Here is a 13953-nt window from a genome sequence, read left to right as displayed (position 1 = left end):
GCAGTTTAACAGAAAATTGGGAAGGTTTGGAAGAGGTGTTTCATGCGTGTTCCTGTTTTTGACATTTCCAAAAAATTACATGATATATTCAGTTCTGACAGGTTCCCAACCAGTGGAATGGAGGGGTGGGGGTGGGGGAGGGGAAGAGAAAAGCAGGGAAGAGAGCGAGAGTAGGTTTTGCACTGAATGAAGTGTCTCAAATGATCAGACTTTTAAAAAATGTTCATGGTGACAGTCAGAAAGTCTACCCTTTTGGAACATTTGCCTAGTGTGACTGTTCTCAATATCTAGGAATAGGCTAGAACTTTCAGTTCCTTTTGAAATCCCTATCAATTTCTTTACTTTGAAGGACAATGCAGCATACAGATGACCATTTCAGCCAATGTCATATCCTTAGTAAATTCTTGAACTTCATTCTGGGACTTTTTCTCACAAACCACCTGGCTAGTAATGATATAATATTGGTGATTATATGGGACTTCATTTACTTCCCCATTCTCCCCTCAGACTACCTGGGACGTACAGAGGTTAGAATCTCAGAAATCCACAAGGAGACTCAAGGCAGAGGACCTATTACTAAGAGTTTACTTCTTCATGAAGTTGATACGGGTGAAATATCAGTCAAACTGAATCTCCATCTGTTTGAAGATTCATAACAAAGTGTTTTCAAACTATTTCAGTTTAAATTTGTAGTGAATCTATTCTGTAGTGAATGTTTTCCCCATTGGAGATGTTGGAAGCCAGTATGAGTATTTGTGTTTATGTTATGATTGCATTTTGCTGAAGAGCAGTTGATACCATTCCTATTGCCAAAGGGTTCTTTCAAAATGATTGAGGGGTGGGGATGGTCGTGGGGTGAGAGGGTGGTTGGGAGAAGCAAACAATTTCTCAAAAGGCGAGCATTGTATTACTTGCAGTGTATCATGCCATTGAGGGTGATTGTAACTTATATTTGATCAGCTATTTTTGCACGGGGAGGGGATCAAAACTTTCTGGGTGAGTTTGACCACTGCCTTCCCTTGATATATAGTGTAATATAGTTTCAGCAGTGTGCACATGTCAATAGCCAATATGAGTATGTGTGTATGTTACAATTCCATTTTGAAAATTGTGCTGTAGTTGATACCATTCCTGTTGTGAAAGGGTTCTTTCAAAATGGAGGGTGGGTGTGTGGGGGGGGGGGGTGGTGGATCTTCATTGAGATTGGTAGTAGAATTACACCTTTGTAAAAGGTTAAGTGGGGGATGCATCGTTTCACATATAGTGTAATATGTCACTGAGGGTGATGGTAACTTTGTTTTGTTGTTGGATGGGAAGGGAGGGTGGAAAAAGTTTTGTGGGTGTGACAGTCATGTTTGTTGGTCTCTTTTAAGTTTACTGCCTTCCCTTGATATATAGTGTAACATAGTTAGTGTCAACAGTGATCACCCATACATATGCAAGCCAATGGTTGTGCTAACCAAGCTATCACCTTAGGTATTCCACTCTTTACCATCTATTTATGAAGGTTACACAACAACATGAGTTCATTACTTAACAATGCTGTTTACTTTTGTTTTCAACCCAGTGATTATTTTACATTTAACCATGTATCTACTATTTATTGTCATATATTTAAACTTCCAATGGGTCACCCAATCAGTAAACCATGTGGATATGTTAACTCCCCTACCCCCAAAAAAAAAAAAAAAAAATTGTATTGGGTTACATCTTGCTGTTTTCATTTACTTATTATTTTGAACTAAACCTTCACAGGAAGTTTCTGAAATTAGCATAATTATGTATCTTCTTTTTATCTTGTTTTCCTGGCAGGATCTTGCGAGGCCAAGAATTGTCATTCATTTATAAAAAAAATCTGCCAGTAAAGATCATTTTATTAATGGATCTTCACACTTGATTCAGTTTACTCTTTACTTGTCATCCCATGATCTGTCATGTTCTCTCTTAGAGGCACAGCTCCAAATGAAGTACTTGATCTTAAGATTAAAGTTGACTTATTTACTTTGTAGCCATTTGGTGAACAAAAAGAAGCGTGTCAAGTGGCCAGAAATCAGTAGTTTGGCAGTCATCTTGAAGAGCGCCATCATTCCAACTTGATGTTTCTCTTTGTATCAATTCAAAAGAATGAAAAAAAGATTCGAGGACATGGCTGAGATATGCCTGTTTTCTTGAAGTCAAATGTATTTCACTAAATAAATTCATTGTGGCTTTTGTAACAGAGTACACTGTCGTATCAATAGTCAAAATATGTAGCTAATAAAAGATATCTTTCAACCAACTTGTTGATAAATAGTTAGAAGACCAAGGCTACTGGTAAACTCTCTGTAGACTCTTTAGGTATTAGTATATTTTCTGTTAACATGTGCTATTCTTTCTATCTGTTCATTCTGGTTGTTTCTCTAAGTTCTTTCTTTCTGTTCATTCCTGTGGTGTAACCTTTTTAAGTTTAAAGGCCTTTGTTGTGTGTATTCCAACAAAAGTACAACATTTTGGATCACACAGTGATTTATTTTGTGATAGTCATTCCAGTTAATTTTTTTTATGATATTCTTTAGATATAAACATGACATTATGTAATAATGGTGGCTATTGTATGACCTGTGCCCTTTGTGTCCCTGCCCATTAGAATAATAAAAAGAAAATCAAGGACCAAAGATTATTGCTGTTTCATTTTTTGTTTTGTAACAAAGGATAAGTCAAGGTCATACCCAATATAAATGTCTTGGCAAAACCGTACACACCTCGATATCAACACATCTAGACAATTAGAATTATCTTTAATATAATTAATCAAATCTCCATCTACAGCAACAAAGACAATTTTTCTTACCATTCCCTATATGTTGGAAGTATCATAAACAGCTAAAGATACAAGTTTGATAAAGAGAAGATTAGCCGTAGTTTGTCAAAGTTTCCTTCTCTTTTATTAGCTTCATTTTGATGACATATTGATCAAGAGGCCATCAGATAAACTGTACAGTTTGTGAATAACACTGACTAGATATTAAACTTTCTTCTCTAAGGATGTCATCAGCTCATACAGATTGCTGTATCAGGTTTGTCATTTGTTTTACTTTGGTGGCAGTGGACATGTCCACGTATTTGTCTCCGATCTCTACGACCATTCCTCCTATCACGGCTGCGTCCACGTTAAGATTCAGATTCAGTTTCTCTCCCTTCTTCAGGAATCCCTGTAGAGCTTCGTTTAATTGCTTTTGCTTGTTGGCATCGAGAGGCTGCCAAAAAAAGGAAGAATATTAAACTCTTTATTTACTTATTTATTAATTTATTTCAGTAAGGTGATGTATCATGCATAATGCATATGATATCCCCTTGAGGTAAAACGTGAGCACTTCGTAACCTTGTATGCGAAACCTCTATTGTATCCCAGCTACACCACTGACTGACAATAACACATGCTAAAACAGAAATGTAATGCACTGAGATGAGAAGAAGGAATCGAGTTACCTTTCTGATGCTAAACAGGGCTCAACATGTACTAACAGGAATTTAAGAGTTCTGTAGCGACTAAGCCCAAGCAAAGGATATAAGCAACTGCTCCTAGCTTTAACACATTACCTTTGCTGTAGTGACAGTGCAGACCACTTCACCTCGATGAGCACTCATGATTTTACTCCAAGCTGAGAATACCTCGTCCAACTTGCTAAGTCTGTTGTTCTCGGCGAGAACGCCAAAGAAATTTACTGTCAGGGGAGACATTTTCTGGCCCTTCAGGTAATCTGAGACAACACCTACACATCAAAGAATTAATAAATGAAACAGTTATGAAAATAAGCTGCATAAGCAAGCATAAGGAGTAGATCGAACTAGGGTGTCAGCTTGGCATTATCAATGCTAAAAATGACAAATTTGCAATTTTCTAAATTTCATTGGCCATAGGAAAATGAAAGGTTCTGCCAAACAGCATTTTGTCATTCTTTTAATGGCCTACCAGTTTAAAAGAAATAGTAGCTAAGAATTCTTCTAACGAACATTAATTTCAACCATTTCGCGTTGTTCAGACTGACTTGACATTGGATAGAGGCATATGTGTTGCAAAAGCAACGGAAAGTTTTTACCACTTAACTCCCTAATGTTCAGTAATGAGAACCCAATTGCAACGAATTACAAACCCACATAAAGGATGGAAAATAACAGCAAATTCGTACATGGTGGTGTTTCGCCTGGTTTGGCTACAAATATTGATATCTGCTCACAGAAAAACTGACTGGCAGCCATGAGTCAATCCATAATGTTCAGTTTCTTAATGACAGATATGACCATGGTTATTGGATGGCCAATTTGATAGTCACACTGCCTTATATTGAATAATATCAGGTTTATTACAAGACACAGAGGCTAGTAATTTCAAATGGAGAAAAGTCCTAGCATTCATGTCCCCCTGTATACTATAGATACATCTTCTTAAATCATGTGATTTCCTCTTCTTACACTTTTTGGAATAATTCAAATCAGTAGTTTTCTCTGTAGTCCCTTACCTGTCTTCTCGTTCTTCTTTACCACAGGGTTGTTGAGAAACTGTTGTAACTTTGCATTTTGTTGCAATGTATTCTGTAGATTAAAAAAGAGACATCGGACTCTCAAACACTTTTTCTTCAAATATATACCTTTCTCAAAACATGGAAGCTACCACATTCTATATATAACCTTGTCATATTTTGGCCCACTATTCCCAAGTTGACTGTTGCTGTTCACTAGAATAAGTTGTAAAGTTTATTATCAAATAATGAAAAACACAAATTTAAAAATCATATTTTCTTTATTTGCATCGTTGCACATACTGAATATTGTATTAAAAGAGTCTCTGGAAGAGCAACTTTTTTAGCATCGAGAATGAATCATTGATTTCGTTGCTACCAAAAACTTGAAGGAAGATTTTTTTCTCAGTTTTGGTCGATATTATAACCTGGTTTTGAACTTTGTTTAGTAAAACTATGGATAATTGGACTATTAAACATGATATATAAATAAGGGTCTTCATTCAGTTTTAATCAAGTGAAGTATATTGCACTTCAAGTTATCCAAAGCCTGGTGTGTTAATGATACCCATTTTGAATGAGTTCCACCTCTTATTTTCCCAGGGGTATTTATCATAACAGAAATGCAATAAAATGTTCTAATGCTATAAGTTGTACGTAGCCGTATGATAAATAAGTGCGTAATGCCATTGATAATCACAGAATACTTTCTGTATAGCAACTGCTACGCTAAATTGCATTGGTTATTTTGTGTGTGTTTCTGTATATTGGTATATTGGTTTGTGCCTTTAGCGCTCTGCAGATTGGATATTTATGCTTATTAATAATTTATTATTATTGTTGAAACAAAATGCAAAGGTGTATAGCAGTTCTAGTACACACAGAAACATGGATTTTTTCAGTATTCTATGAGAAACAAAACTTGATAAGCCTCAAAACTACGACACAAAATACAAATAATTAATTATTCCCTGTTAATGTGTGTGATGTTTTAACCAAGGAAAAGGCTGGAGGATGTGCAGAATGTGGAGGGCAAAAGACGAGGTGAGAGGGGTTTTGTATTTGGGGTCCAAAGTTGGCTTTAAATTCTAACCTGATTATTTATCATATAATGTGAATGATTGAGAAGCAAAGGGTTACCCGAAAAGATTTTAATTCTGAATCTGCTTGTTCTAACTTCTTTTCCTTACTGGCTGCGGAGTACAGAGCATGAGCGTAACGCCCGCCTGTTCCATAAACTTGAATTGGAGGCTGAAAGGAGAAAATAATGATAGAAAAGAAAAAGATGCACAAACATGAGCTTTGTTGGAAATAACCTGAGTCATATCTTCACTAGATATGATGAAGCAATCTATCAGGATACAGATTTGACATAACTACCGGAGTGAAGAAAACTTTGATCAGAATTTATCAAGTCTATTTTGACCACTGTAATATTATTTCATTAACTAGATCTCACACATTAGGGAAGACATGTATCTAACCGTCATATAACATGTAAGAGATACTTCTTATGAGCAACTACGAATCAAAGAGCTTTTGTTTTTGTCTGTTGATATTTTGTGGTGGAGGTAGGATACCACGGTCAGAAAATAACAAATGCTACATGGAATTTCAGGAACCATTACTTCTATGAAAGAAAATAAACAATATAATGTAAATAGAAATTGAAGATCAACTTAAAGACTCCTAGTGGGTCTACTGTGTCCTTAAGACTTGCTTAGGTTCTGTTTTGTGTTTAAAGACATACCTGGCCTTTGATACCATCTCCATGGCCTTTGAGACCATCTCCACTGATAAACAGAAAGTTTAGCTTCAAAATGTTTTGAAGAAGCTTGTTTATCATATATGCATCTCAAGTTGGGTTTATACATCTGTCATTTCCTGCACAAGCTCACAAATAATAAGCTTATGTCTATGTTCTGACAGTTCATTTAAAAGTTAGCTGCGAGCTGTCTTATGAAATAAGAAGACAATACCTTGACAAACTGAGCCTGTGCCACACTGGTGGTGAACTGCCTCGCCTGTGGAAAAGAAAAATGACAAGAGTACTAATACTATTGCACTAGTATCAAGCTTCATAATCTGCAACACAATTTAGGCTACAACTATCTACAGTACAAATTACAACGAAATGTGTGCTTGCCTTCACTTGGCCTGCTGAGCGTATATCATACTCAACGAATAATCTTGGAATGGCCTAACATGATATTTGCATAGCCTTTAATAGCCTAACTACCGTGCACATTAGTACAGAAAATCTCGATCACATTCATTATTAATCTTACCCTAGCTGCTAATAATAACATATTTTACCATCGAAACTGCACGAAAAAATATAAGATAGTTATGCTCATAGAAGCAACATATTTCCTTAACCGAAAATGTTATCGTCATTGATACGAAGCGACTTATCTTACCGATATCACAATCCGTGAGGTCGCCATTTTGACTGGGATGTCTCGCTGCCAGTTGACTGATTTGAAGCTAGTATATGGCATAAACGAGGACCCGCTTTACAACTTTCGCAACTGGGTCCTGGGAAGGGTGATCTGCTTCTGGATCCATGGTTTTCAAATTGGGGATAGCGAATGTCCGCAAACTAATTAAAAATAAGGGTCGCAGTAGGTCGAGATACTTTTCGAGACGTCGGAAAATGTATTGACCGTTTCCGGAAGGGTTGCCGACATCAACTCCGTTTGATCCAAATTAGCCTACGTGCACTCTGAGCATCGACTGCAGACTTGTGGGTCTGATGGACCGTTTAGTTCAGTCTTCGAGTAAGATCATGGGCATCGATATGACATTATTGTAACTATCAAAAAGTGAGGGTTGTAGGGGTGATGGGGTGGGGGAGGGGGGCATGCTTGGATTCACACTTCCATAAGATGCAAACCGTTGTGGTCCCTCAAGCGGTAATATACCACATATCAGGTGCCAATGGGGCGAGGGGTGGGGGTGGAGGGCACAGCACTTAATTAGGGGGAACCATGTTTATTTGTGAATGGCGTCCTGGGAGAGTGGTCTAAGGAGAGGGGGTGTGAAATTCATGCAGAGTAATAGTGAAGTTCAAGCACTAGCGATTCACGTCGGGGCTTCTGTGACCTTGTTAGTGAGTAAACAACTGGTTATTGTCGGTGGAAAGAAGTTTTACTGCAGAACATAATACGTTTCGTCCTTTGTAAAACAAGGTTTTTGTTTGAGTATTTTTTAACACTGCAAATTGCATCTGGGGAGTACCTGAGGGTGCACGATTTTCTTGGAGGGCCCTCCAGGCCCCCCCCCCCCTTGGTGACGCCACTGGGTATTGGGTACCATGTTCACTTTACCCTTTATCAAGTCCTTTCCACACTCTCTCTCTCCCCTTTCCTTCCTTTATTGTAGTGTTTTTCCAAACACATATTCAGGGGTGGGATTTTTTACGTGAACGTGGGGAAAACTTGGGACCAGGGCTCGAGGGTCTAAGGGGAGAATTTGGTTTGATATTATAAATCCATAGATGTAATAGGCCTATGGTACTAAATAGTACCAGTTGTGTATTTTAGTTGTAATATTGCTGTGGCATAACGAACCAAATTACTGACCGACTTGGATATAAAAAAACTTAAGGTCTGGTGAAAATTGGGGGCATGTGCCCTCCTTGGCTTCCCCTTCCCCACAATCCCGCCTATGCACACACTGCACTATCATGGATCATTTTGGCCCAAATTCTTCATATTTACAACTTTCATCGAGGCGGTCCTGTCACCGTCTTGCTTTGTTTGCTAGCTTCTACCTACTCGACATCGCATTCACTCTCATGCCGTGTAGCACAGAAATTTATACACCCTGTATAGGCTAAGAAGTACAACTATCGTGTCTACTACCAGGTCGAGAGCGCAACTGGCAAACCTCATATTCATGAAGGTCTAAATATCAGAGTTGTTATCACAGAAAGGTGTGCCGTTCATACACAAATAAAATGCCAGGATACGAGCTTTCTTTGATAATGAAAGTCTTGCACGGGGTAAGCCGCAATATTTAACATAAGTATTCAGTGTTGAAGTCTAATAGTAATACTAGTAGGCCTAAGTCTAATAGTATATAGTACTAGCCAGTATAAGCTGTACGTAGTAGTAGTAGTACTAGTAGGCTTAGTGCAAGCAGTGAGCTGCTAGTAGGACCTCTAGCGAGGTCCCCCGTAGGACCTCTAGCGAGGTCGAACAGGGGTAAACTCCTTTTGGATGTTGAGCTGCTAGTACTTTAGAATCCGTACCATATGAATGGTAATGCCCTAAAGTAATTATAGGCTAGCACACATGTCTAGGTTTGCATATTTTGTTTGTAATAAGGAGGACATTGATCAATGTTCTGGGGGAGGGGGTCTAAGGGGGAATTATTTGAAGGGTGTCTAGCCTAGGCCTACATGCAAAGTGGTACAATAGTTTTAGCCTAAAAATACTAGTATACAGAGGTTCTTGCACCATGGGTGAAACAAAATTTCATGATCCAATCCAACGTTTAATTAGGGCCTACTTTGTTTGCAAACTAATCGTAATTAATTATGTTCCACAAGAAAAAACAATTTGACAGAATGCCAGTTGTAGAAATTCATGGCAACTTAAAATTCATTATTTTGTGCTCTAGGCTATGCATATATACAGTAAATAAGAATTGGGCTGAAGTAATCACAGTCATAAAATGTTGAGGATAAATACGAGGTACTTTCACCTTTTGACTTTGAGATGAGACAGACCATTGTCTCAAAATTTGAGTAAGTCTGATGGGATGTGAAAGTATATTGTGATAAAATCCATCCAGTTCGTCTTATATCCATTTGATCATATATTTGCAGCCTGAACTAAGAGATGCTGTTCGAAGGTCGCTGACGTTCATACTTGAGAATGGAGGAATAATAAGAAAGTTGGAATATCTGGGAGAGAAAAGGTTGCCTTACAGAATGAGAGCACACAATGAGAACTTTGTGAACGGAAGGTTTGTTAACATTTAACTTCCAATCAAATAGTGTTAATTAGTGATTCATACTGAATTATAAAATATTCTTTGTCTTAAATTTGTGCTGATATAACTAAATATCATTTTCAGCCCTTTATTAAGCACTGCAGTAAATTTTAAAATACTGGTGTGCAAAACAAAAACCATATATAATAGTGGGTAAAGATACAAAATATGAGAGAACTTGATCTAGAATTGAAGTAAGCAGGTATTTTGTTGAACTGTATCATACAAGAGCAAGTGAACAACTGAGTTGGAAAGTAATTTAATGTATAATCAAAGCAACATGTGTATGTATGACTTGTGATTTCTTATAACTATAGAACAGAACCCTAGACTTGGCATCAGCTTTAACAAAGGCTTAAACTTTAAATTCATTCTGTTCAATATGTACTACAGTACATGAACCTGTGGAAGATGCATTCTGTTCATCTGAAACCATTTACATGGCAATATTTATATCATGTAAATTGCTTCATTTCATATTCATGCTTTTTAAACTTGAAGAGCTATTTTCTTTCTTTTGTCTCACATGCTGTGCTTATAAGAAAAATAAAACACAATCATAATGATACACTCTCATATGATAGTTTCTTTCCTTGTTGATATTGTAAGCATTTATAAAACACTGATCTACAGCTATTGCAATTATATACACAACAATATGGCCATTAATTATAATATAGATTCACTCTAGGGTTGCCAGTTTTTCTGTGGTGCAACCGACCAGAATTGATGGCCAAATCGGATGAAAAAATGTCAAATATGAATTTGCTGTTATATTATGACAATGTACCCTGTGTATATGGGTAGGACTTGTGTGGGCTCTCAATTTTTTACAATTAGGGATTATTAGCTGAACATTAGGGATGGTAAAAAGTTCCAATGTTGTTTACTGCTACATAGACAACCTTGGGTCGTAATGAAAAAATGAAATGTTTGAAATCAATGATATTCAATTTTGGAGTTTTCAAATGCCAAACTAGAAACACTGTTTCACTCTCTGCCCTATATTAGGGAGTGTTAGCTCAGTGGTTAACGCCGGTGCCCTTCAATCATAAGGTCCCGAGTTCGAGTCACTCCCAAGATTAATGTATGTCATTTAGTTACAGAGTTGTTGACAATTCATGACCATGGACGTTAAAATATGAATCTAAGTAAGAGACTGACTTCGGTCAGCGTGCGGCTTTCATAAGCCAATGATGGCTTCTTCGCGAGTTCCTGCTTGCAGGAGGATCGAAAATTCTAAAATACATACATACATATATGTATATATGCTCTATATAACACAAAGTATACAGTGCTAGCTAGACCAGTGTAATGATGTAATGAAGAATTTTAAAACGAGAGTAAATGTCATGATTGTTTTGTTCTATTAATCATGTATTGTTTTACACTAGCTATCTCTTTGTCCTTGCAGGTACTTTGTTGTTGACTTCCATGCTCCTACTAGCATTCTTCCTGTCATGCATAACTACTTCAAAAGGGAAATAGACATTATACGACCATCCATCATCAGACAGGAGACAGAGGCGATGCCAACCTCTAAGCCATGTGAAGGTGTCTTTGAAGATATATACCAACCAAAGCAGAGAAAGTTGTTACACACAGTTCAGAATCAGCTTAAAGACATCAAATTATAAAATTACAATGTTTGATAGCTGAAGAATGTCAGATTTCAAGTTTCAACTTAAATCATGAGCGGTTCATAGTTGGATGCATCCAGATGAAGCTGGTAAAAGAGGACTAGCAAGGTTCTGAAAAGCCATTGAGAAGAACACAGGGAGGGACTCAAGCTTGCTTTGTGCATTTGAAGCAGTGTGCTAATACTGAGGTTCTCTGAAGCATTATGCTATAGAGTTTGTTGCAGGTTCAGTGCAAAATCAAATGCATTCGATCATCACAAGAAAAATACCATAGCCAATCAAAATAGACAATATCCTGAAATCTGTTTCAGTTGTACTTCCAAGCCCATTTGACAGTACAATCAGAGGTATTTGTGCAGTATTGTGCAAGAACAAACTGTGTAATTCATGTATGAAAATAGCTGTTTTCTTTGTTTGTGTAATTAATCTTTACTTGGAGAATTAGTTCTACCCTGTGCAGTTCTCAAGTACTTGGCAGGGGAGGGGCAGAGGAATGTGTATGTGTGCTGAAAACAACACATGCAATGCTGTAGATATTAAAGGAGAATGAAGTCTGCCTTTAGAAGTTGTGTGGGGGTGTTTATTAATATTGTTTTGCTACAAATATCGGGTTCATCAAATGATATCTTCCCTGGTTGACACAGAGTAATGAATCATCATCAAGCATATATATACATTTTTTACATCTTAATGTCAAATCACAGAAAACCACTTTAGATGGTTCCAGACCTTCTAAAATGCTCTTAAGCACAGCTAGTAAAAGAGTTAAACAAATGATGTTGTGCATCTCAAGTTCAGAGAGCTACCAACACACTTGACTGAACAATTATAATACTGTGCTGAGACCAATAGAGATAGTCCTTATCTGGCAGTGAAGCCTCGATTTGACAATGGACCTACACTAGTCTAAACAGCTTGGAATTAAACTCTTGAAAAGAAAACTGTTGCTTGAAAGTGGCATCTTACACAATATATTATACAGTTGTGAGTTAATAGTAAGTTTCAAAGCTGTCCTGCCAGTGGTATGTGATAAAAAGGTATGTTTCTCGGGGGTTGATTTTAAGGTAATTAAAGCTTTATCTTGCTCATTTTTGACCTTATGTGATTCTGTAGGATTGTGATCTGTTTTGTAACTTAGGTTTTGTGCATGAAAATGTCTGTTCACTTCCACCAACAGTACCTTGTAATACCTGTCTTAACTGATACACTAAGCATTAAAGTACCAGCACATCAGTATAGTAATGGGATTCTACAGCATCGATGCTCTAGTTTTGTATGCCTTTCGTACAAATAGTGCTTTCCATTAACTTCACAAAGACCTTTCGAAAATCATTTGAGTTTGTCAGAGGGACAATATATTTTCCTTGCAATAAATAGGACAATGCCGATAACAACAGAATTTATGGTATTTTTTTATAACCTGCTCCTATATACCCAGTGTGGGTATTGAAAATCGGGGACGAAACTAACAAGCAAAGACCAAACTGTACAACTGGACCAGAGTCTATCCCCTCCCCCCCCCCAACCCCCTGGAGGGAATGCACCTGGTAAACCTCATTAGTTTTATGATGTTTCTAATATGTTCTGGGGACAACCAATCCGTTTTGAGGACATCCCGTCTCAGTTTATAGGCTATATGTGAAACCCTTATGTGTCACAAACAACATTACTTTGCTAAAAATAGTGCTATACTGCCTGACTGTGAACACTACATCAATCAGGCCCGTGAACATGGATTTCTCCTGAATGACAATGACATTGCCGCCGCATTTATAGACAATAGATACTGAAAGGTAGGTTTTTGGTTCGATGATAATCGTAACCTTTGCATTCATCATTGCTTATGTGTATGTATGGGTGTGTGTGTATGCGTGTGCGCATGTATGTATTAGGGATGCACCGGATGTCCGGCCGGACTATCCGGCCGGATAGTGAGCAATGTTCCGGTTCCGGCCGGATATTTTTCAAAATTCGGCCGGATCTTTTTCAAAATCTGGCCGGATCTTTTTCAAAATCTGGCCTGAATTATTCCTTAAAAAGGTGTTGGTATTAACTTAAATCAATGTAAACTATTTCCAAAAATTAATAAAAACATTCAAAGTAAGGAAAAATTAGGTTTAACATGTTTAATTTAATTTTCTCAATGGTCTGACCCACTGTTTCTAAAGATCAACCAAAATAATACAACTACTGTAATAATATGAAGCTATATACAACAAATACAGTTTGCAGTGAAATCATTTCTTGCAGCCTTCATCAGTTTAATATTGTGCAGTTAAAATAGACCATTCATATACTTATCAGTCAAAATACTGTTCCATTGAATCTTTACTTTCCCATTATTGTTGGCATTCATGTTTTCTCTGAATTTTTATGTGTGAAACAGTGGCGGAGAAACAGGGGGGGTTTAACCCCCCACTTTTTGAAGAGGGGGGTTGGCCCACACAATCAACCCCCCCCCCCTAGTTTTAGCCAGTAATGTTCTGTTATAGCCTATGTTATGCGCTCCAAATGGCATAATAAATCAAATTATTGAATTTGAAATTGTTAAAGTCATTTCAACTTTTTACCTGGTAGGCTACATCAACAATTAACGACCGAAAACCGAGATAGAATTGACCCACACATTATTTCTAGCCCCTTTCCCCCACCTTGCGCATTGGAACTTGTAGCTTCATAGCGCTAACTTCACCCCACAACAGACATACACAAAATAACGTTTTGTTGCTGTTGAATAGCTTTGGAACTGTATACACTTGCCAACCTCAACGAGGTGAAGGAAGGAAAAGAAAAAGAAGAAAGAGAGAAAAGGA

General features: G+C 37.4%; 3 protein-coding genes across 4 annotated transcripts in view; 2 read left to right on the top strand and 1 right to left on the bottom strand.

Annotated features, from left to right (window-relative positions):
* The window catches only part of LOC139963128 (intersectin-1-like), a 61439-nt gene extending 58785 nt beyond the window's left edge, over nucleotides 1-2654 (top strand). For both annotated transcript variants that reach the window (XM_071963669.1, XM_071963668.1), the window contains one exon: nucleotides 508-2654. In XM_071963669.1, the coding sequence (XP_071819770.1) occupies nucleotides 508-656 (149 nt within the window). In that variant the 3' untranslated portion in view covers nucleotides 657-2654. The remainder of the gene's footprint in view (nucleotides 1-507) is intronic.
* Nucleotides 2156-7034, bottom strand: LOC139963130 (ATP synthase subunit O, mitochondrial-like). Its single transcript, XM_071963672.1, has 6 exons — nucleotides 6920-7034; nucleotides 6479-6523; nucleotides 5640-5750; nucleotides 4500-4572; nucleotides 3580-3752; nucleotides 2156-3236 (listed from the first exon to the last, which is right to left on the bottom strand). Exons 1-6 carry the CDS (start codon nucleotides 6998-7000, stop codon nucleotides 3036-3038), a joined length of 684 nt encoding a protein of 227 aa, XP_071819773.1. The 5' UTR covers nucleotides 7001-7034; the 3' UTR covers nucleotides 2156-3035.
* A 1252-nt stretch (nucleotides 7035-8286) lies between these two features.
* Nucleotides 8287-13380, top strand: LOC139962905 (small ribosomal subunit protein bS6m-like). Its single transcript, XM_071963299.1, has 3 exons — nucleotides 8287-8505; nucleotides 9334-9473; nucleotides 10915-13380. The coding sequence occupies exons 1-3, from the start codon at nucleotides 8461-8463 to the stop codon at nucleotides 11135-11137; spliced, it is 408 nt and encodes a 135-aa protein (XP_071819400.1). The 5' UTR covers nucleotides 8287-8460; the 3' UTR covers nucleotides 11138-13380.
* Nucleotides 13381-13953: the final 573 nt, after the last annotated feature.

This window comes from Apostichopus japonicus, chromosome 21 (genome assembly GCF_037975245.1).
Source record: "Apostichopus japonicus isolate 1M-3 chromosome 21, ASM3797524v1, whole genome shotgun sequence".
In the NCBI taxonomy this organism is placed as follows: domain Eukaryota; kingdom Metazoa; phylum Echinodermata; class Holothuroidea; order Aspidochirotida; family Stichopodidae; genus Apostichopus; species Apostichopus japonicus.
Note: the sequence above shows the minus strand (reverse complement) of the source record. Positions and strands in the feature narration are given on the sequence as shown.

Coding starts and splice junctions, on each gene's coding strand:
- LOC139963130 (XM_071963672.1), bottom strand. CDS start 7,000: ATGCCATATACTAGCTTCAAATCAGTCAACTGGCAGCGAGACATCCCA. Junction 4,573..5,639: donor CAGAATTAAAATCTTTTCGG/GTAACCCTTTGC, acceptor TTTAATCTACAG/AATACATTGCAACAAAATGC. Junction 3,237..3,579: donor GCACTGTCACTACAGCAAAG/GTAATGTGTTAA, acceptor TTTTTTTGGCAG/CCTCTCGATGCCAACAAGCA.
- LOC139962905 (XM_071963299.1), top strand. CDS start 8,461: ATGCCAGGATACGAGCTTTCTTTGATAATGAAAGTCTTGCACGGG. Junction 8,506..9,333: donor TAATGAAAGTCTTGCACGGG/GTAAGCCGCAAT, acceptor ATATATTTGCAG/CCTGAACTAAGAGATGCTGT. Junction 9,474..10,914: donor GAGAACTTTGTGAACGGAAG/GTTTGTTAACAT, acceptor TTGTCCTTGCAG/GTACTTTGTTGTTGACTTCC.